The sequence below is a fragment of the Sesamum indicum genome, linkage group LG12 (assembly GCF_000512975.1).
Source record: "Sesamum indicum cultivar Zhongzhi No. 13 linkage group LG12, S_indicum_v1.0, whole genome shotgun sequence".
NCBI classification, from domain to species: Eukaryota; Viridiplantae; Streptophyta; class Magnoliopsida; order Lamiales; family Pedaliaceae; genus Sesamum; species Sesamum indicum.
Window position 1 is genome coordinate 3,389,507 of NC_026156.1, and position 21,433 is coordinate 3,410,939.

General features: G+C 37.2%; 5 protein-coding genes and 2 non-coding genes across 8 annotated transcripts in view; 4 read left to right on the forward strand and 3 right to left on the reverse strand.

Annotated features, from left to right (window-relative positions):
• LOC105175362 (abnormal spindle-like microcephaly-associated protein homolog) overlaps positions 1–1,970 on the reverse strand; it is a 10,158-nt gene extending 8,188 nt beyond the window's left edge. For both annotated transcript variants that reach the window (XM_011097787.1, XM_011097786.1), the window contains exon 1: positions 353–1,970. In XM_011097787.1, coding sequence (XP_011096089.1) covers positions 353–1,075 — 723 coding nt within the window. In that variant the 5' untranslated portion in view covers positions 1,076–1,970. The remainder of the gene's footprint in view (positions 1–352) is intronic.
• TRNAM-CAU lies at positions 3,937–4,008 on the reverse strand. The gene has a single exon. It is a non-coding gene; the product is annotated as a tRNA-Met (tRNA).
• LOC105175363 (derlin-2.2) lies at positions 6,499–9,887 on the forward strand (the record flags this gene model as incomplete). Its single annotated transcript, XM_011097788.2, is given in 6 exon segments — positions 6,499–6,888; positions 7,106–7,205; positions 8,048–8,262; positions 8,360–8,443; positions 8,898–8,951; positions 9,411–9,887. Coding segments are annotated over 6 exon segments (738 nt in total). The 3' UTR covers positions 9,597–9,887.
• TRNAW-CCA lies at positions 11,099–11,170 on the forward strand. The gene has a single exon. It is a non-coding gene; the product is annotated as a tRNA-Trp (tRNA).
• On the forward strand, positions 11,350–12,543 carry LOC105175365 (pentatricopeptide repeat-containing protein At1g61870, mitochondrial-like). The gene has a single exon (XM_011097789.2). It carries the CDS (start codon positions 11,350–11,352, stop codon positions 12,541–12,543), a length of 1,194 nt encoding a protein of 397 aa, XP_011096091.1.
• LOC105175366 (cardiolipin synthase (CMP-forming), mitochondrial) lies at positions 13,257–16,745 on the reverse strand. The gene is made up of 8 exons (XM_011097790.2): positions 16,088–16,745; positions 15,084–15,150; positions 14,922–14,996; positions 14,674–14,725; positions 14,102–14,187; positions 13,945–14,019; positions 13,605–13,699; positions 13,257–13,517 (listed from the first exon to the last, which is right to left on the reverse strand). Exons 1-8 carry the CDS (start codon positions 16,726–16,728, stop codon positions 13,415–13,417), a joined length of 1,194 nt encoding a protein of 397 aa, XP_011096092.1. The 5' UTR covers positions 16,729–16,745; the 3' UTR covers positions 13,257–13,414.
• LOC105175367 (probable serine/threonine-protein kinase PBL23) lies at positions 17,688–20,025 on the forward strand. Its single transcript, XM_011097794.2, has 5 exons — positions 17,688–18,219; positions 18,377–18,558; positions 18,643–18,832; positions 18,961–19,346; positions 19,482–20,025. The coding sequence occupies exons 1-5, from the start codon at positions 18,045–18,047 to the stop codon at positions 19,716–19,718; spliced, it is 1,170 nt and encodes a 389-aa protein (XP_011096096.1). The 5' UTR covers positions 17,688–18,044; the 3' UTR covers positions 19,719–20,025.

A 21,433-nucleotide genomic window follows, 5' to 3' on the forward strand; every position in this document is an offset into this window, starting at 1 on the left:
TGAGTTAAAGTTGGATACAAAAAAAATTGGACTTAAAATGAGACCTTTCCTTCTGCATTGCCAGAGATGTAGGTAGAAAATAGCATTATTTAGTTCAAAATTGCAAAATGTAAAGAAAAGAGTTGGTAACTAGATTTGTTGCATTTAGCACCATGAACTTCATGAGTGTAACTGTTTAAGTATGCAACTTTTCAAGAAATCATAAAACCAACTCTAGACATACCTATCACTTTTTCATGATGAACATATTAAAATATGTCAAGGTTTGAAAAAACAAGTGATTTTGTCAAATGCAGCTATGAGAACTACCAAAAAGAAAAACTCAAAACATCCATAGCATGGAAAATCAAACCTTTGTTACTTGAGCCAAGGCTTCAAAAATTTCTTTGCAACTACCAAGGCTCAAGTACATTCTCATTCTCTCCTTCAAATCCTCAAAACTACATATCTCCTGCAATGAAGTCTTCAATCCCGAAAATGTGGAACCCGAGAACCCATCCTGTCCCACTTCATCACTCCCCTCCCCTCTCCATGACAAGTCCCTCTGTCTCTTCGGGCATCTCCATAGCCCATCAAACCCCACCCCACCCCCAGGTCCACTCTCCCTCTTCCCATTACTCAACAACACTTCTCTCGCCCCTCCACCTAAACTCAAATCGGAACCATCACTTTCTCCAATGAACTTTGCTGGATCACAACCACATGAACTAGGGTTTTCGAACAAAAAGTTGAGCCACACGGTGAGCGACCTCGCAAGTGACTTGAGTGATTTTTCTTTCTCATGCTGAGCCTTCCGTGCAGATTTAGATTGTTCAAGCTCAAAGGCCTTTAATCTACGGGCAGCTTTCGATTTCAAAGCTGAGGATTTGAATGCTCGGCGTGAAGAGGACAATGGGGTGTTCTTGGAGGCGGTGAAGAACTGCGGAGAAGCCTGTAAACATGGAGTTGATGAGGGATGTCTGGGGGTTTTGAAATTCGAAATGTCCCTGAAGATTGATGAAGATGATGATGGAGGGTTTGGCAAAGGCGAAGGCGGACAAGAAACTAAATTAGGTTTCCGTTTTCTTGATTCCATACTCCCAAAATCTTGAAGTTCTTCTTGGTTTCTTGAATCTTGTTGCTGGAGCGTTTTCCTGAGGGGTGTCTGAAAGGGGAAAGGCGGTGAATATTTGAAAATTTTACCGTTTTAGGTTTGAATTTAAATGCGGACAGAGTAGAGCGCTCGGAAGGTGAGGAGATGACGGAATTGCCCTTGATGGGTGCTTTCCCTTTATATGCTTCTTTTCTTGCTTTATAATTTGGTTGGTTCCATACCCCTGAGGCTGAATGTCTTTGGGAACGGGGAAATTTTTAATTTCGTCCATAAACCTTTAGTTCATTGCCAAAATCGTCCCTCATGATTTAGATTTAATCAATTTCATCCTCCTTCCTATTTCTTTTCTAACATCAAAACATACTTACACACAAGATTAAGGCAGCAAAGTAATTGCTTGCTTGTCAGAAAATTCACATTCCAATCCAATCCCATCTCACCTGAGAAAAACGCATTTCTCATCTGGAAAAATGGTGAGACAAATGTTCCCATCTCTCTTCATCTTCCCTAAATCAGTTGTCCAAAAGTTTATCTCCAAAACATCTCTCGTTTCCACAGTAACAGCACTATTTGGGCTGTGAAATACGCCTCTGCCACCTCCTCCTCTCATCGCCCAGACACCACGGACTTTCTCTCTCTCTTGGGGCATCTCCGTTTTGCTGTTCGCGCTGAAAAATTAGCTTTGAGGGAGTGGGCGGGGGAGTGCCGACTGACGAGGACGAGAGAAGTGAGCAGTGTTGGCTGCAGAAATAGAGGTAGCAATGGCAGTGATAAAAGAGGATAGAGGGGGAAAGGAAAAGACAGATGGGAGGGGTAAAAAAAGAGAAGATGGTAATTGTGAAGGTGAAAAAAGACAAAAATAAAGAAAAAGGGCAAAAGGGAAAAGTAAAACGAAACATAAAAAATAAAAACTATTAAAGTGGAAAGTCTATGATGTTGTGTATGGAGTACAAATTTCTTTTGTAAAATTTAGATTTGATTAACTGTGCGGTAATTATTAAACACGTGTATATATTTAATATTTTTACAATATTAGTAATTATTAATTTTGCAAGGTGAAAACTAATAATAATATTACTAGGTTACAAAAAAAATACAATATTGAACGATAAATGGATTGGAGAACAAATCTTTTGATATTAAAAAATAATACATTTTATCAACCAAACCAAGTTTATCTCATTTTTTTTTCTCACTAAGATAAGATAAAATGAAAACACAACTTTGTTTCGTTTCATTTTTAGTCCATCTCTGAAATGATTCGAAACATGCTCAATATTTATCCTCGTACAAAAACACTATATTTTGATGTTTTTCTCTTACGTACATATATATAGGCAAAAATTTAAGAAATCTTAAATTAGGCAAATTTATAAAATTAGTCCAGTATATATGAGGGTGACAAAATTGATCATGTAACTGTGAAACTTGTAATTTTGGTCATTTTGAAATTTATAAAATCAAATTGGGATTAAGGGTTTCAGTGTCCAAATAAATCTTACTTACACAGTTAGCATCATATATGAATATTGATATAACGATGTTAAATTAAAATAGTTTTCATTTAATAAGTATTTAATGAATTATAATTTAGTAATAATTTTTAATTTATGATTTTAAATTATACTGAATTTTTATTATTAATTAACAAAACATAAAAGTAAAAAAAAAAAAGAAAAATAAACCTCGCCCCTTTCTGCCGCCCAACCCCGTAGCTTCACCACCCTTAGCCGCCGCCTAGTTTCTTCCTTCTCCCGCCTCCCTTCATCGTAGCCCTCAATCTCGCCCTTGCCTCCACCAGCTTTGCTCCTCTCGTTCACAACCGACCCATTGCCTTCTCTACCACCAACCCTAAACTTGTAATTGTTTTCTTTCTCTTCTCGATTCGTTTCGGTCCTTCCTACCGACCATTTGAGACCACCACCAATCGACTCCCTATCATCCGGCCAGTCAATTGCGCCCAAACCCATCAATTTCCGGTCACTATCCAGCTAGTTCTCTCTGTTTTCATTTCTTCAATTTTTCTCTCCAACGTCCACTGTTTTTCCACCGCCAACGATTATCTATTTAGCGAACCACCACCCCTGTGTTCGCCTCCCCATGATGCACACTTCCCTCCCATCATTTTTATATTAGCGACACTGTCCACATTATGCCCTCCTCATCGACTTTCTCAATTTCTTCTTTACATGTGGCTCGTTTCCTGCCTACTAGGACAACTTAGCATCCATGTAAGATGACACGTATTTAAGTTGAGTCCATTTGGCAGCCAACAATTTGTCTGGTTTTAATTTGGCAATTTTTGGTCGAAAGGAATAAAATTGTCATTAAATTAAAACTTACAAGACTAAAATTGTTAATCCAGTACTTACAGGACTAATTTTATCAACCCCTAAATGTAGGACCAATTTTGCCTTTTAAATCATCTCTAAAAATAAATCCAAATATACACACTATTTTTAATACATACTTATTTATCATTTTTTTTTATCTTTATAAAGTACAAAAAACACTAAAAAAAAAAAAAGAATCAAAACACTGTAAAACAATGACAACATAAATAGTTCATGTATCAGTTTGAGCACTATTTACAATAAATGTAAATATTTTAAATTTATTTGCATAATTCTAAATTCAAATGAACAATTTCAATGGAACTATTTTATTAAAAAGCCACTATTTCAAATTTTCTTAATACGAATTATTTAAAATAATTTCTCTGTTTTTTAATCATAAAATTTCATTTATGAATCAAATAATGATAGTTGCATTCCCAAGTACAAAATTTAATACATTTTCGTTTTTCCGTTAGCAAAAATGTATACCAGAGGGAAGCCACTCTTTATCAGAGCCAGGTTTCGATCCTGGGACCTGTGGGTTATGGGCCCACCACGCTTCCGCTGCGCCACTCTGATCTGTTGATGTTATTCCCTTTATTTTCTATTATGAAAGCAAATAACATTAGGGGTGGCAAATGGACAAATTGGGTCAGATTTGTGTTGGGTCTAAGATGAACGGGTTCAAAATGGATCGGGTATAAATTATTTCATTAATTTTATTTAAAAATTTCACACAATGAAAAAAAAAGGGATAATATTTGAACTATTGAAAAATATAATTTACTACTTGTAATTTAATCCACCTAAACTTGTATCAAATGTCATTTTTGTCTAATGTACATTAAGATTTATTTACTAAATCATAAAGTAAAAAAATCTACTAAATATTAAAAAAATACTATATTTTATAATTCATACTCATCTTGAATGAACACCAAGCTGTGCAATTAAATTTTTCTATATTCGTTGAGAGACAATTTTTATGTGTGTTGATCGAAAGAGGGTAGTGTGTGTGAGAGACGTATATATAAGAGTGTGTGTATGAAGAAAGAGGAATTGTGAGAGTGTTCTTTTCTTTTTTTTTTTTGTGTGTGTGTGTATGGAGAAAGAGAGTTTTATATGTGAGAGAAATGTGAGAATGTGTGTTTGAAGAAAAGTAGTTGTGAGCGAATTTATTTGTAAAAGAGAGATACGAGAGAGTGTCTGTATATGAGGAAATAGAAAATTATGCATAATGTTTGATTTCAATTTTACTTCATCTCCGGGATGGGCTAAAACATGGACAATGTTTGCCTTGATTTATTTTGAAAGTTTTGGTGGTGTTTTGAGATGTTTTGCAACAGTGCTTCATTTGTTTTTTGTCGAAATAAGTTTACACTAATTATAGGCCCTACAACTAAAAATATTATATATACTCATACATATATATAAATATATATAAAAGAGACATGATTTGACAATGAACAGTAGTTTTTGTCTCATACTAAACAACATCAAACATACCATACTTATTTTATATTATCTTCAAAAATAAATCCAAACATACACACTATCTCTAACACATATTTATTTATCTTTATTTTTCTCTCTCTATTTCCACAAAACACATCAAAACAAATTAAAAATGAAACCAAACATAACAATGGTTTCTTTTATTTTTTTGTTGTTTTAATTTATCGTTTAACCCATTAAGAATATTCAACTCATATACAATCCATACAAAATATAATTTTATTTAATTTCAACCTATATCAGTTCATTTTATATAACCAACCCAAATTAGATGGATTGAGCTGAACCCACGTTTTAACCCGTGTTGCCACCCCTAATAAAAACCACACTCAAACAACATTTTAAAAATCCATTTGAGTAGAATACTTACGAAATATATATACATATATGTATATTTTTTTACAAGAGCATTTTTTTTTTAAATATTGATCTGTCAATTTTGATTTTATCATTATTTTTATTTGAATTTCCACTTTTCTCTATATTATTTTCTTTTGCAATCTTCAACTCTTACACATTATTTCCCTCACAAACATTTATTTTTCTATGAACTGATTATTTGTAATAACTTATTATTCATGCACTAAATTGTTTTCTCATTTATAAAGTATTGAATACAAATAATAAAAACACAAAATTAATTAATTACTTTTTTGTTTTTAATATTAATGCATGTTGATGGGATCCGATCTCCAGAGGTCGGCTATTGTCTTAACGTTGGGCTTGAGATTCGGATAACGAGATTGGGTCTTGCATAGAGAAACACATGTTGGATTTGACCCGTCATGAGTACTCCGACGCTCAAATTAGATCATTTATATGAAATAAGTCATATATCAAAGTGAAAAGTAGATTTGTGCTTAGGGATTAATTATCTCGGCCCTCTACCGAAGTGTTTATATTTAGGTTCAGTTGTACGGACAATGTTGGGCTACCAAGACGATGTTGCTGCGTGTCTTTCATCCCTTATGTTCTATTAACCTACGTACCCGATAGTTTACCTGGGCCTTTACTTTTGTAGGTTCATATCACCCCCAAAATATTTTAGACTTGATTTAATATGTTAGACCTTACTTATTTTATCCACGTCACTAACGAAAAAAGTGTACAACATCCCATATTATTGAAGAACATCATTAAGATATTCTTAAATTTTTATCAATGATTTTTTTTTTAAAATTTTAATGTTATTTTATGAAATATTTTTAATATATGTAATTTTATTTAATTAAAATATATTTCTCATATAACTTTATTTTTTAATATTTTAAATCTACTTAATTAGAATACATTTTAAAAAACAATAATTAATTCTTCAACAATTTTAATTAGTTGTGCACCCTCATTAGTATATAAAACAATAAAATGTGATTTTCACACATTAACACGCTCTAGACATCACCGCCCCGGGGATATGCATATCATTGGTCAAACCTCGTCGATCGAGCATCCTATTGGCCCGTGCACCACACTCCAAAACCAATGCGTGTGTTCGAAAATCCCTATTCAAGCAAGGTATAAAGTAACAGCTATGCTGTCATTTCATAGCAATAGAGAAAGAAACGAAAAAGGCAGCATACAGAAGAAAAATTACCCTCTTACATTTTGTTTGTAATCATCTGCACATACACATCACCTGTGTGTATGTATACGTGCACACACACACACACACACATATATATATTATACGATTCTTAAGATTTCAATTCCAGCTACCTGAAAGGCCATTCTGATATTTGTGGGATTTTTATCTGTTCTTTGCTATTGCGGGTATTTTATCTTTCCTTATTTTCGCGGGGAAAATCGGGCTAGGGTTTCCTTGATTGGTAATTCGGAGGAAATAGAATGGCACAAGCAGTGGAAGAATGGTACAAGCAGATGCCGATCATCACGCGTTCGTATCTCACCGCCGCCATTGTAACCACAATCGGCTGCTCTCTCGATGTGATTCTTTGTTCCTTTCCCTCTTGATTAATTTTGTGTTTTTGTGTGCGCAGTAGTTTATTTTCTTGTATTCAAGTGCGCGTGAATTCTTTTTGAGCTAACCAGAAATAGAGTTATTGTTTGTTTTTGGAGAAAGTGAAATTGATATTTTGCTTATTGGTTATTTTTTGGGAGGCACTTGTCTGAGTGGTGTTTTATTTTTTTTGGCGATTTGCAGATAATATCTCCGTATGATTTGTACTTGAACCCGAGGCTTGTGGTCAAGCATTACCAAGTCTGGCGCATCATTACCAATTTCCTGTATTTCCGCCAGATGGGTAACTATCTATCCTTCAAAGCTGCGGTGTACCTTTGATTCTTTGGTTAATAGAATATATTTTGCTCTGGTCAAACTGATAAACTCATCACGGGCTACTGATTTAATCCAGTCTCAAGGATAGGATTGTTCACCCTGAGATATAGATAATGGTGTACTTGTACTCTAGCATAAACCGATTAATTTCCGTTTCATGAAGCAGTCCAGGAGTGCATTTGCTGTTTCATTCTTCATTTGAAGACTTAATTGAAAGCACATGCGGTATATTTTGAGGGAGGGGGTGGTGGTGGTTAAGGAGCTGATTATGTTGATATGCAAATTGAAATGCGGTTAGATTTCTTGTATGTATCGCTATATGTCCATTGCATTTATCGGGTAATATTATGTGAATGCATGGGTGTCATGACTATGAGCCTTTATGGCACCATAGGATTTTTCGTTAGCACTCCCGTCTCCCAGTGTGTATTGTACTTATTTGCTCTCAACAAAGAAATAATAGAGGATATGTCTTGGGGGAAATGTAGCCTGCTCTCGAGCATCTGTCAATGGTTCAATAATGCAAACCACTTATTTTCTCTGTAGCACAGGTAGTACCATATGCAATAGACTGCATTAATACATTGTATTTATTGATGTAGTGCATGTGATTGCTAATGCATGATAATTTGACTTTAATTAATTCAGGCTTCTTTGGCTTTATGTCTAGTTGATTTGGTAGTAATTAAGTGTTAAGATTCTGTCATAAGAATATAACTGATCAGTATGGAGGAAATTAGGCTATAATGTGATGGTAAAGTTATAGATCAATCCTTTCATTAATGCAGTTTAATCTGTTCTTCACAGATTTGGACTTCTTGTTCCATATGTTCTTTCTTGCTCGATACTGCAAGCTTCTAGAAGAGAACTCCTTTCGGGGGAGGACTGCAGATTTCTTCTACATGCTGTTGTTTGGCGCCACTGTTTTGACTGGCATTGTACTTCTTGGGGGGATGATTCCTTATGTATCTGAGTCATTTGCAAAGATTATATTCCTTAGCAATTCACTCACATTTATGATGGTTAGTTTACATGTAATTTGTCTGACTTGTGGTTTTAACATTTTGCCATAAAGTTGTCCTACATTTCTTTCTTCTATTTCCCTGTATTACTCTACAGGTATATGTGTGGAGCAAGCAAAACCCATTCATTCACATGAGCTTTCTGGGTCTTTTTACTTTCACAGCAGCGTATTTGCCATGGGTTAGTGACTTTCTAGTTATCATCCAGCTTTTTTTGTGTTGCCATGTTCTCATGTGGTCATGCCCCTTTATGATATTCTCTTGATTTCTTTTTCTTTTTTTTAAAAATTATTTAAATTATTTTCTTCACATGTGTTGGCATATTGAGAGTCTCCAATTATATCCAGTTGCTTAGGTTTTACATTGTGAACTGGGGAAAAGAACATTTATCATGGTGATATAGACTTTCTTAAAATCTTAGCTGATGTCTTTTGGGCATTCATCCCATAAAGTAGCTGTATCTTCAGAGTAATATGAACTCCATTCTATGAGATGCATACAAATATCATTTGCTTGAAGCAGAGTATTTAATCTGACAAGTAATGTGCTTAATTTAGCAATATTGATATTTAGGGTTTGTGTACATACATCTGATGGTGATGCGTGCTTCATTGGATTATTTCCTTTCTCCTCAGGTTCTTCTTGGTTTCTCTGTTCTTGTTGGTGCTAGTGCCTGGGTGGATCTTCTGGTATGTCCTACTGATTGATCTATTTTCCTCCTGAGTCCTGATATTAGCCAACTTCTTGGTAGTAGGGGATATATATATAGATATATATATATAGTTTTTCTGTTTTCTGGGAACTATAAAAGATGGTAGTATTCTGGTTTGTCATTGTCTGAGCTGTATTAGTTATTTTGAGATGGGTTCTCCATGGTTTAGTTGTGTCTGGAAGGCTTATTTACCTTGGGTGATAATATCCTTTTCCTTTACAGATTATTGGTTTATAGGGCTTGGGAAGGGCACTGTACCTCCTTTGGTTTATAATCATTTCATTCTTTTCTACGGATAGTTTATATCACTTTATAGATTCAAGAAACCTGGAGCATTGTGTGGACGCTTGTATTACCTTATACATCTTCTCCGTAACTTTTCTATTAACTGCAAGCTATTTGTGTTTATTTACTGAAAACCATTTATTTGGTTCAGGGAATGATAGCTGGTCATGCCTACTATTTTCTTGAAGATGTGTACCCACGGATGACAGGTCGGAGACCCCTGAGAACTCCAGCTTTTATTAGATCATTATTTGCAGATGAGCCCGTAGTGGTTGCCAGGCCTGCAAATATCAGATTTGCTGCTCCACCAGCAGCAGATGATGTTCAACGAAACTGATCGGGCAAGGGGTGGAACTTGTGAATGTTGAGCATTGGTTCAACTTCTGAGAGAAGCTGTTGAGAACCCCTCAGTAGCTTCGTGGCATTAATGTTGCTGTAGCTTTATCTTCACTCTTAGATGTCCAGTTTTAACCCCGACTGTACAAAGATGCATCCTCATTGCGAAGTTTTGCCTGATACTTTGCTTTTGCTGTATTTATACTGATTTAGGCTTTTCTGGTACACACAATCATAGTAACGCCCTTGAAGATAACTGCTTATGACATCACATTTGCATGCGTTCAGTTCTGATGCTTTTTGTTTTTTAACATAGTTTTCGTGTAATTGGACATCTCCCTTTCCTACGACATATATTTCTTCTGGTGGGAAAGAGGGGTATCATGCCAATATCTAGATGCAATTTTGGTCTTTGAAAAGTCGTAATAGAAGAAGGGAAGAGCAGTAAGAGACTGAGCTAACTGATGGGAGCCCACATATTATATCAGGGTTTCAAGATACGAGAATGTTGGAGATACTGCGTGGAAATGTAGAAGAAGCTATAAAGATAGAATGCCTTCAATCTTACTTTACCAGAAATGTTATTTTGATCTGAATTATACTGTCTAGAAAACGTAAAAATATGAATGAAACTTGAGTGTGGAATTCAATGCAATCTAATAAATGTCCGTATGGCATATTTTTTTTTTTTGGGTGAATTGTAAGTTTTTATTCATCCAATAATATTTACAAGGTACTCCGGGCATATCCGGAGAGATACAAAAGGACCCACACTAAAGTTTAAAGAGCAATTAAACTGTGTGGGAAAAGTGACAAGAGGAGCCTGTAGACAGTGATCTTTACGGAAATAATAAGGCCCTCGAGATTGGGTACTGCACCCTCAAATATGAATTCGTTACGATGCCGCCAAAGGGTGTAGACTATGCATGACAAAGCTAGGTGTCGTGCTTTGTTATGAACGGAGGATCCAGTTTTTTCCTTCTTGAGCCATTTCACCGCACTGTGCAAGGTGGACATACGTCGGTTGATCTCAAGCCATACTCGGATATGTGACCAAACGTAGTTGCTAAACGGGCACTCAAAGAAAATGTGTTTGGCCGATTACTTGGTGTTGATGCAGATTTTTGCATTATGGAATGGCGCTTGTTTATCCTTTCTTGAAGAGTATAGCAGTACACTACTGACATTGTGAGGAGGTCATACAGTTGCCGCGCTTCCACCTCCACATCCTACATGGAGAAGGAGACTTCTGACAAGTGCCAACCCAGAAGAATATTCATAAATCTGAATTCGGATAGGGCTGTGATTCGATTGATGAGCTAAATCCCCATCATCGTGGGTTGCAAAGGGGGACCACGGAAAGCCCATCAAAACTGATGCGACCACCAATATTTTAAGGCAAGAGCTGAAGCAAGGATCACTAGTATATTAAGCAAGGAGAAAATGTAAGAACTGAATGAACTAACGCTGACATATTTGTCAAAGAGAGCTAGGATAGCAATCGGATCCGTGGCGCAATGGTAGCGCGTCTGACTCCAGATCAGAAGGTTGCGTGTTCGATTCACGTCGGGTTCAAACCCCGTTTCGACGGATCTTTTTTGGTTCTTCCCTACCCTGACCTCTCTTGTTCTGTCAAATTCCATTTCCCCCTCCCCTATGTTATGGATTTTCCTTCACGTCCTTTCCTTTCGTCGTGATTACTTTTTCATCTTTGAACCCTAAATTCCCGATTCTAACTAAACCTTCAACAATCAATGGCACTGCGCTGCAGGCTCCGATCTCTCATACTCCAACAACATCGCCTATTCTCCACATCAAACCTGAGTTCAAACTCCAAGACCCTACAGGACAGGAAAGAGAAAGCCCGAGCCGCGCTCTACGTCATCTGCTCCGAGCAAAACCCGGAACGCGTCGTTGATATCTGCCGATCCACCGCCCTCTCGCCCGAGTCACACCTCGATCGACTTGCCTACTCAAGAGCCATTTCGAAGCTTAAAGAATCGAACAACTACGAAGGCATTCGGGCCTTCATCAAGGACTCCATTAAGCAACTCACTTGCAGGTCTGAGCGCTTTGTTTCATATTTCCTCGTTCTTTATGGTCAGGGGGGCCTTGTCAAAGATGCTGTCAAGCTGTTCGATGAAATGCCGGAGATGGGTATTGAGAGAAATGTGAAGACTCTGAACTCTTTGTTGACTTCTTGCATTTTGGCTGGAGAATACGGCGAAATGAAGCGAGTCTTTACAGAGTTCCCCGGGAAGTACGGACTGGAACCGAACCTGGACACGTATAATGTTGTTCTGAAAGGCTTATGCAAGTCGGGCAGTGCAAATGAGGCACACTCCATATTGGCTGAGATGGAGAGGAAGAAAATAAAACCCAATACAACCACGTTTGTCACTGCCATTGGAGGGATCTATGAGCAAGGAAATTATATTGACGTGGGGAAAATGATGCAATTGATGAAGAAATATGGTATTGAACCAGGGATGAGTATCTATAACGTTAGAATTCAGAGCTTGTGTAAACTTAAGAGGTCAGCTGAGGCTAAGGCATTATTCGATGCGTTGCCGTCAAGGGGTATGAAGCCAACTTGCGGGACGTACGGGCATTTAATTTATGGGTTCTGTCGGGAAGGAAAATTGGATGTTGCAAAGAGTTTATACAAGAAGATGGTTGATAGGGGTTTGCAGCCAGAAGCTCAGTGTTATTTCACGCTGGTGTATTACTTGTGTCAAGGACAAGATTTTGATGCTGCCTTAGGCATTTGTAAGGATTGTATGTCCAAGGGTTGGGTGCCAAATATTACAACTATGAAGTCTCTTGTAGATGGGCTGGTGAGGATTGAGAAGGTTGATGATGCCAGGGAAATCATCAGACGGGTGAAGGAGAAATTCTCTAGGAATGCTGATAGGTGGTCTGAGATTGAGGCAGCATTCCCTAAATAGAGTACCAAACCATACCAAGCCATAGTCATGCTATCCACTTTTCTTTTGTTATACCATGTCCATAATAAGAATGCAGAGGACCATTTGTACAATAGTGGTATCCAGTATCTGTTATTGCCCGTGCAATGAAATGGATTCCTCTTTTCAACAATCCATAATGTAGGTTAGATTGAATCAATTATATGATAAGTACAATACACTTATTGTATAATTAATATATAATTTAAGAAAAATAACAAATTACATAATAAGTGTATATGATTAATTTGGCACAATCAAACTTGATTTAAAAAAAAGATTTTCCTATTGAAACTCATGGCAGCACCGTAATTAGTTAAGCTCGATGAAATTTATATTTTGTATTAAATAGATAAATGGAAATCAAGTTTCATTCCCTTTTTCATGCGAGTGTGTATCCTGTTTTAACATCCGAGTCCATATCCCGCGCCCACAGAATTATGACACGACTCAGCATTTATTGGTACATAATCAGTTGAGATGTGTGTTTTCTACCTCCCTCCAGTGATTTGTCCGTTTTATTGTATCACTATACATGGGATTCCCTTTATTTAAGATCCAATACTTTTGTACTCTTTGTCTCCGCAGGAGAAATAAGGACAAACTAATGATTCTTCTCAAACTAAAAGGATCACTAAACTAAAGCTATTTGCCTATTTCTTCATCTGAATCCAATTTTTTAGTGCTATCTAGGGTAAAGCTCAGGAGATGAGGATATGATTGCTCTTGGTACAAGCATAAAATTGTGCATGTGATGCTCTATAGTTGCTTCTACGCACTTTGCTCAAATATTATAAAAGACATTTTATTTGCTTTTGCAGCTGATAAGGAACAAAAAATATTCTGGTTTTCTTCAACTTCGGAACTTAGTCTTCCTCGTCAATGAAGCTCCATTTCTCCAGTATTGCACCCCATATGCGGCAGTGGAAGCTACTGTTGTAGAAGCCACTAAGCAACTGCAACCAAACCAAAAGAATGGGCTGTTCAAATATCACACCCTCACAAGTCAGTCTAAACATAGTCAGTTGAGGCAAATAAACCACCTTAAATAGTTGATATAGAGCTGAGTTTCTTCATTTCCAAATCCTGGTTGAAGTAGAGCTCCTGCAACTAGGACCAGCTGGAAAACTGTATTTACCTATGTTTAATAAAAAAGCATTAGTTTAAGACTACATGATGCTTTATTATTTAACTTAGCCACTCTATTATAACATCAATATAATCCAATCATGAATAAATGCTAACCAAGCCTTAGCAACTTTCGCTATAATTCCAAACTGAAAGGCAAAGAACTATATGTTCCAACCTAACCTCTAAACAAGATAACCCTTTCATCTATTTCATTCTTGATACACAAAAAGGCGAAATATCATATAGGTGTACCTTGCTTATCAAGAGAGGCTCAACCTTCTGGGCGTGCGCCCCATTGAGGTTGAAGAAGTCACGCCAACTATTCAACTATCAGAAAATAAAATTACCAAATATAAGTATGCAAATATTTGATTATACCCAGCTACATTGATTACTTAATGTTTCTCACCTCCCAATCCATGCTGCTAGCTCTTTTGTATACCGCACCACCAACAAGAGCAACATCACGCAGCACAACAAGAGCAACGAGTCCAGCTTCACATAAAAGAAAACAAGTTCCAAAAGCTAGTTTTAAGAAGTATTTTATACATCCTAGTTTCAAGAGCAAAGACACATGCAAGTCCTTGTTAAAAAGAATCATAATCAACTTTATCACCATAAATTATATCAATTAGCAACTAACCAAAAACTGAATCACTATCTTCCTTGTTCTTTTTTCTCTCAAGAAATGAAGCCTCCCCCATCACCTCATAAAGACACTAAATCAAGAGCCTTAAATACCATAAACAAAAAACTGTATAATGGACGCAACTGATACAAAATATGTAACTACAGTGCATAGATTATCCCCCACCTTAACTTGTAGTAGTTCGTATCCAAGTATATTCTATACAATTCCTCTCAAACAAAGACAAATGGGAGCACTGGGAAGAAAAATAGAACTACTTTGACTTCATACCAATCACAACGTACATTCTAAAAAATAAGCGAGCATAGGGAGAAAATAAAACATTCGCTTACGATAAAGAAGACCCTTATCCACCATTGCCAGAGCGACAAACCCAATTAGAACCTACAAAAATTGTTATGAATCATACCAGTAAGCAGACAAAATGATAAAAGGACGACCCTTGTTGATAAAACCAATATGATATTTTAGGGTATTCCAAGTATAATGAGAATTTGATAGTTAAGGGTGATCCCTGATTTATCACCATTTCACTAAGCTTAATGGGGGAAATGGGAAAGAGCTAACAAGGCGAACTTACCTTATCTGCGAGAGGATCAAGGTAGGAACCAACTACAGAATTGATTCTCATTTTCCTGGCCACGTAACCATCTAACTGAAAATTTAATAGAGCAACATGTGAAGGATATCCTCACTGTAGCAATTGATTATGCCAAGAAAAAGAAAGAGACAACAGCAATACCCAATCAGTAGCTCCTGATATGGCGAGTCCAATAAATGCAGAGGAATACATGTCATTTATAATCATCCTGCAAAAGAGTGTCCTTATCAATAACCAGTATGACCTTGTGGCATAAAGTCAGAAAGAAAGTTGAAAACCCATTTTCAAAGTATTACCTTGAAAGTAAACTAACTACCCAAATCTTACATTCATAAGTCCATCCCAAATAACAAAAATAAGGCCTGCCAAGAGCCGAAATATCTACTTATGTCATACAAGAGAAGTAGCCCAAATTGGATAGGCATGTAAAATCAAAATTAAGGTTCAAAACCACAGAGAAAGGAAGTGAAGAAGAAGAAACCATATTCCGGAGTATGTTGCAGTCGACACATGCGGCCCAAGATTGACAAGAATAGGACAGGATACCAACATAAGCCCCAAAAAGTTGCAGTTAAATTTGTAGACAGCAAAGAGCTTGATGGTCTTCTGATAATGGAAAATTTTCTTTCTGCATAAAAACTTGTGCAATGTTACCCAAAAATACACAGAGATCTAACTTCTCAAGTTCCAAACGAATTCTAGGTGCCAACTAACTACATGAGCTCATGGTTGTGCCAAACATGAAAGAAACATTACTGAATGGTCATTGCTAAGGCATAACCAATTTAATTTTGTCCCATTAAGTAGTCTGACCACGATCTCTCCAGAATTCACCACTTAGCATGACCTCGTCTTAGTTAAGAGAAGCACATTTAACATGTAATTTGTATCCCCAGCAATTTTAAAATCACTGTTGTTCTACTCCAAATTCTCTATACGCACAGTATTGGACATGGCTGAAGCAACAATTATTTTTTTTTTAGGAAGAAAACGACAACATTGGCGTTTCTAGACGAAAAAGCAGTATGCTTACTCGGCAGTATAAAGTGCCTCAAGCCAATCAACACACTAAATTACTTTCCATTCTTTCCAAATTCTGTTACCCATAAAAATCAGGTAAATAAATTGAAAATGTTAAAACTCACCATCCAAGCAAGGGACCAGAGAGCAACCGAGTGAATGAAATAAAATTCGGAAGGTTCAAGTAACTGTCACTGATCCCACCGTCGCCAACACTAGCATTAACTTCAGCCCCATTTCTAAATTGCTCCCGATCATTCAGCAGCCTCGGAACATCATACCCAGGATTGTAGGAAGCGGCGGGCTGGTGAAGTAAATTCAGAGCACGGAGTTTAAGGAAGCTCAAGACGGCGTCGGACTGGAGGAGGAGAGGGGTGGCAGACTGTGAAAGCTTCCAGGGTGGACTGGAGAGGAATAGTGGGCCACCAACTGGCGAAACAAACCTCGACCGGAAGAGAAAGTGCCGGCGACTATAACTGTTAGTAGGCAGCAGAAATGGAGTTGGGATTGGGGAAGGAGAGGGGAGAGATAGGGAGAAGAAATCTCTGTACGAAGTGAAATTGGACCGACTTCTGAGCGATTGAGAAACTAGGTTTTTGAGAGATCTGAAGATGGCCATTAACGATAACTTCAAAGCATTGTCCGTGCACACAGCTGCCCAGGCTCGGAGGTTCAGGGTTTTGGGGAGAGAGAGAGAGGCGAGTGGAACGAAATTGAGGTGACACGCGTGGAAGTCATCGCACGTGCTTGCCTTGTTGCTTAACATTACGCTCTCTGCTTGTTTCTATTCCTCCAAAGTCGCTTTTTCAGATGAAATCGCCTTCTTCTTTAACATACTTTACAAAGATAATAAAAAAACATTTAAGTAAGAATTATAAAATTAATGGCCCAATATATTTGTCCTATATAAATAAGACAAACTCCGACCACTCTATGGATCCCCGTTTTTTTAATGGATCGAGTCGTATTTGGTTCGATCTAACTCAATGATTTAAATTGTCGATCATTTATCTCAAACTTATAATGGTTATTTAAATGATATGTAGCTTATTTAAGTTTTACCATAAAGTTCTATAAAGACTAATTGAACCACATCATAAAATGTGCCTTTTATAATTATCATATTATACTCTACAATCCCTCTGACCTCAAGATCGAGTTCAATAGTAACAACACTTAGTTGTGGTCTACGATTCATGTAGTCCCTAAATGAATACTAACTTAAGCATTGAAAAGTGTTAGTTAAAACCAACCCAACAGACCTTAAAGATTTCCTTTTCAAGCCAACCTTACTCATTGAAATCAAGATAATTATTTGAATCCATATCTCAAGAACTCACCATATTATCACTAGGTCATCGTCTAGTCATCACCAAATTGTTGAGGACCTCAACCCGAATCAAATATCCTCCACGAAGTCGAGTAGGGATCCTTCCACCTGCAACTTAAGGTTTGTACAGCATGTTATAAAAGTATATGAATACCATTTTTTTAACAAATTTAAAGACGATTTTAGGTGTCAAAAGTTAGTTATGGCATGGCATGCAACACTATTTCAGTGCTAAAAGAATTATACCCACATACGTGGAATAATTTTTGGTGTCCAAAATTAAAGTATAGATCTAACCAAATTATATATCCTAACAAACTGAACCCGACTTGAATTCAATTTAAGCATATATAGATAATTCATTGAATGTGATGAAACGAATGTGGGATGCATCAGACACCTTGTCCGAAAAATGCGACCCCTCAAAGCTCCGAAATCCAACGTGGTATAATGAGCTGGGGGCCTGAAAAGTAGTTGTTTCCAATCCATGCACGATTACTGGTCATATTTGCATCATCATCATCCTCCTCCTATTACCATCATCACTCGATTCCATCTGAATAAATTTTTTGAGCTGTACGCAATTCTTTATGCCCAATGAGTTCTCTTTTGTCATTTCTCAAGGAGTACATTATACAGCCTTTGAATCTTCATACATAAAAGCGGAGAAAAGAAATGAGAGAAATGGCAGATGAGAGAGCTTCTTCATTTGTGATGAGTCTGCAAACCTAAGAGGAAAGGGAGGGAGGGAGATGTGCATATTGTCTTGTCGCAGGATCAACACAAGTAGCAGTGTTACAATGAGGAAGTCTTCGCTCAAAGCTTCGAAAAGTTCTGTTCATGAAATTAAGGGAACCAAGAAATATGATGATGATGCGGAGGCCACGATATCGTCTACCATCTCCAGAAGCGTCTCCATGAGTGTCGGTTAGAATCCTTTTACATATCAATTATATGCATCCTGATTTAGTGTTTTTTTTTTCTTTAAGGCAATATTATTCCTGCTCCATGATCCACCCAAGAGCCGATCAACTTATGGACCATGATCTGTAATGTTTGAATCTTTTTGTCATGCTAAAAACAGGTGGAAACAAACAAAGGATGGTAGCAGAAGATGTGGTTAGGCATGGGAATATGGGAGCTCCGGCTGAGGTATACACCTTTCGGGAGCTGGCAAGCGCCACCGAGAATTTCAGTCTTAAGCTGCTTCTGGGTGAAGGAGGATTCGGGAGGGTCTACAGAGGACATCTCAAGACAACAAATCAAGTATATTTTGTTAATGTCTCCTCTCTCAAGAGTTGGGGTTAAAAGAGTGATGTTAATGTTCTCGTTGTTATTTTCTGTTTTCAGGTGGTGGCTGTGAAGCAGCTTGATGGAAATGGGATTCAAGGAAATAGGGAATTCCTAGCAGAGGTCTTGACGTTGAGTATGGTTCACCACCCGAATCTCGTCAAACTTATAGGATACTGCGCTGATGGCCGCCAGAGAATATTGGTCTATGAGTACATGGAGAATGGATCTTTAGAAGATCATCTTCTTGGTAATCCATCTATAAACAATTAGGAATAATTCACAGCAAGGCTCTTTACCTGTCTGCCATTGCTGTTTCGTGCGCTTGTTTACTAGTAAAGTTAAACAAATTCTTGTTCTTTTTATTGATCTTCTCAGATTTGGCTCCAGAAAGAAAGCCCCTGGATTGGTACACTAGGATGCATATTGCTAAAGGAGTGGCTCAGGGACTAGAGTACTTGCATGATACAGCAAATCCTCCAGTTATGTACCGGGATTTTAAGCCCTCCAACATATTACTGGATGAGAAATTCAATGCTAAGCTCTCCGATTTTGGACTTGCCAAGTTGGGTCCAACGGGCAGAGAGGATCATGTGTCTACAATGGTGATGAATGGCTACTGTGCACCGGAGTATGAACAGACTGGCCAGTTGACAACCAGATCCGACGTCTATAGTTTTGGAGTGGTGTTCCTGGAGATCATTACAGGAAGAAGAGCTATTGATAACAGCAGACCACCTGAAGAGGAGAATCTAGTTGCTTGGGTCAGTAAACTTCCCATTTCCGATCAACATTTTCTAGCTAGTGGAATTTATACTTATACTTCCAGTGTATGCTAAGAAAAATTTCTGGGATCAATAATACTTAGAAAGTTTGATTTGAAGGTCTAATTCTTGCAGGCAAAACCACTTTTCAAAGACAGAAAAAATTTCAAAATGATGGCCGATCCTACGCTTGAAGGAAATTACCCAGTGAAGGGTCTCTACCAAGCTATTGCCGTGGCAGCAATGTGTCTGCAAGACGAAGCCAGCACCCGCCCCCTCATTGGAGATGTCGTCACTGCACTTGAATATTTGTCCATCAGAACCGACGAAGATACTAGCGAAACAGACGAGCAAGCTGCACAGGACGAATAGATTTTCATAGAGAGCAAGCCATCAAGAACTGAATCTATAGTTCTCTCAGTCAGCACACCTTTTTGTTGCATGTTTGTCACATATCGGTTTTTGGCGTAGGAGATGAGCATAAGATTAGTATTACAAGAGTAGTGTGCATTGTTTGTGTGATATGGAACTACTTGAGCTACTGATCAGAATCAGAAATGTAGTACTAGAGGATTATGGATTCCTAACTGTGTTTACATCGCAAACAGGTTCAAAAGTTAGCTTTATAATACTTATGCAGAGGAAAACTGACATATATGTATTTTTGTTTAGCTCCAGATTTGCATTTGATTTTCATAGATCCGAGAGCTCTTCTGTCAATTAAATTTTGCTTCATGCTGAAGAGTCATTTGCCAAAATCAGATCTAGCGATCAGTAATAAAACCAGCGTATGACCTCTATATGATGACAGGCAATTCATGTTGGGCGAAAATGAAAGAAAATAGTTTCCCTGTACAAAGTTCATCAAAGTATCTGATCCACCTGAAGTTTCATGAACATCGCAGTTCCCATATGCAAAGCAAAAACAGATGATGCCTAATGTGCTGCAAACTCTGCCAAATTCATAACGGAGAGTTAATTGTATAGAAATCACTTACAAGAAGTGCATACTCTTCATCCTAACAATATGGCTTTAGGCATTAAAATCTATTTGAATCAGCTCTAAGATTTTGGTAACCGAATCCAGGAATTTGATTCAGCCCCTGGCTATCTGCAACTTCCACCATAGCGCAAATCCCCGGCCGGATCCCACTGTTCCTTCTCTTCTTTCGTCTCCACGACGCCATTGAAAACTTAAAACTAGGCCACAAATGGCGTCCTCCGGGAGCCATTTCTTCAGAGCTTCTCTCAGAAGCCATGCGACTTTCGACACGCTCCACCTCCAGTTTTCTGAAGTACTCAATCTCCCTCTTGAGAAGTGATCCGATGGTTCCTCGTGTGCCAACCTCCAATGGTACTCTCCCAGCCATACTATCGTGTAGTATACTGGCTGTGTGATTCGCCTTATATAGCATATATTGCCTTGAATATACTCAGAGGCTTCAGCATGAAGAAAAGAAATAAGGTGGTGATGTTGTGTGCGTTTGGAGTCCTTCTTTGCCTTATAATATGCTCATTGATATGCTTTTGTTTCAACTTTTAAAGTGAACAGCGTGAGATATTGCATGATGCTAATAGTGATGTGATTCATCATTTTTGTCTGCAAATCAAGCACCAACCTTTTGCCCTTCTTCTCCGGTTTTCCTTTTTCCCATTTTGCATTATGATTACAGTATGAAGCACATGATTATCAAGCTTTGTAAAGGGTTATATCTCCGCCAATCGCTCACTCTTGCGGAGTATTCTAACACAAATTGAATTTGATTGGATCTAAATCAATTATACGGTAACTGTAAGACACTTATAATATAATTGATGTATAACTTAAAATAAGTGACCAATTACATAATAAATGTGTCACACTTGATCCGTAATCTTCTTTTTTTTTTATTTAAAATTTTATTTTGTTAATCTATATTTATGTTATACTTAATAATAATAATATATACTAATTGATTAATAGTTATTATTTTTAATTTTATAATATTTCAAAATTTTTATAATTAAAAATTATTAATAAAAAATATATTGATTTTTAATTAATGTTAACAACTGATAAAATTCAAAATTACATACAAATAATAAAA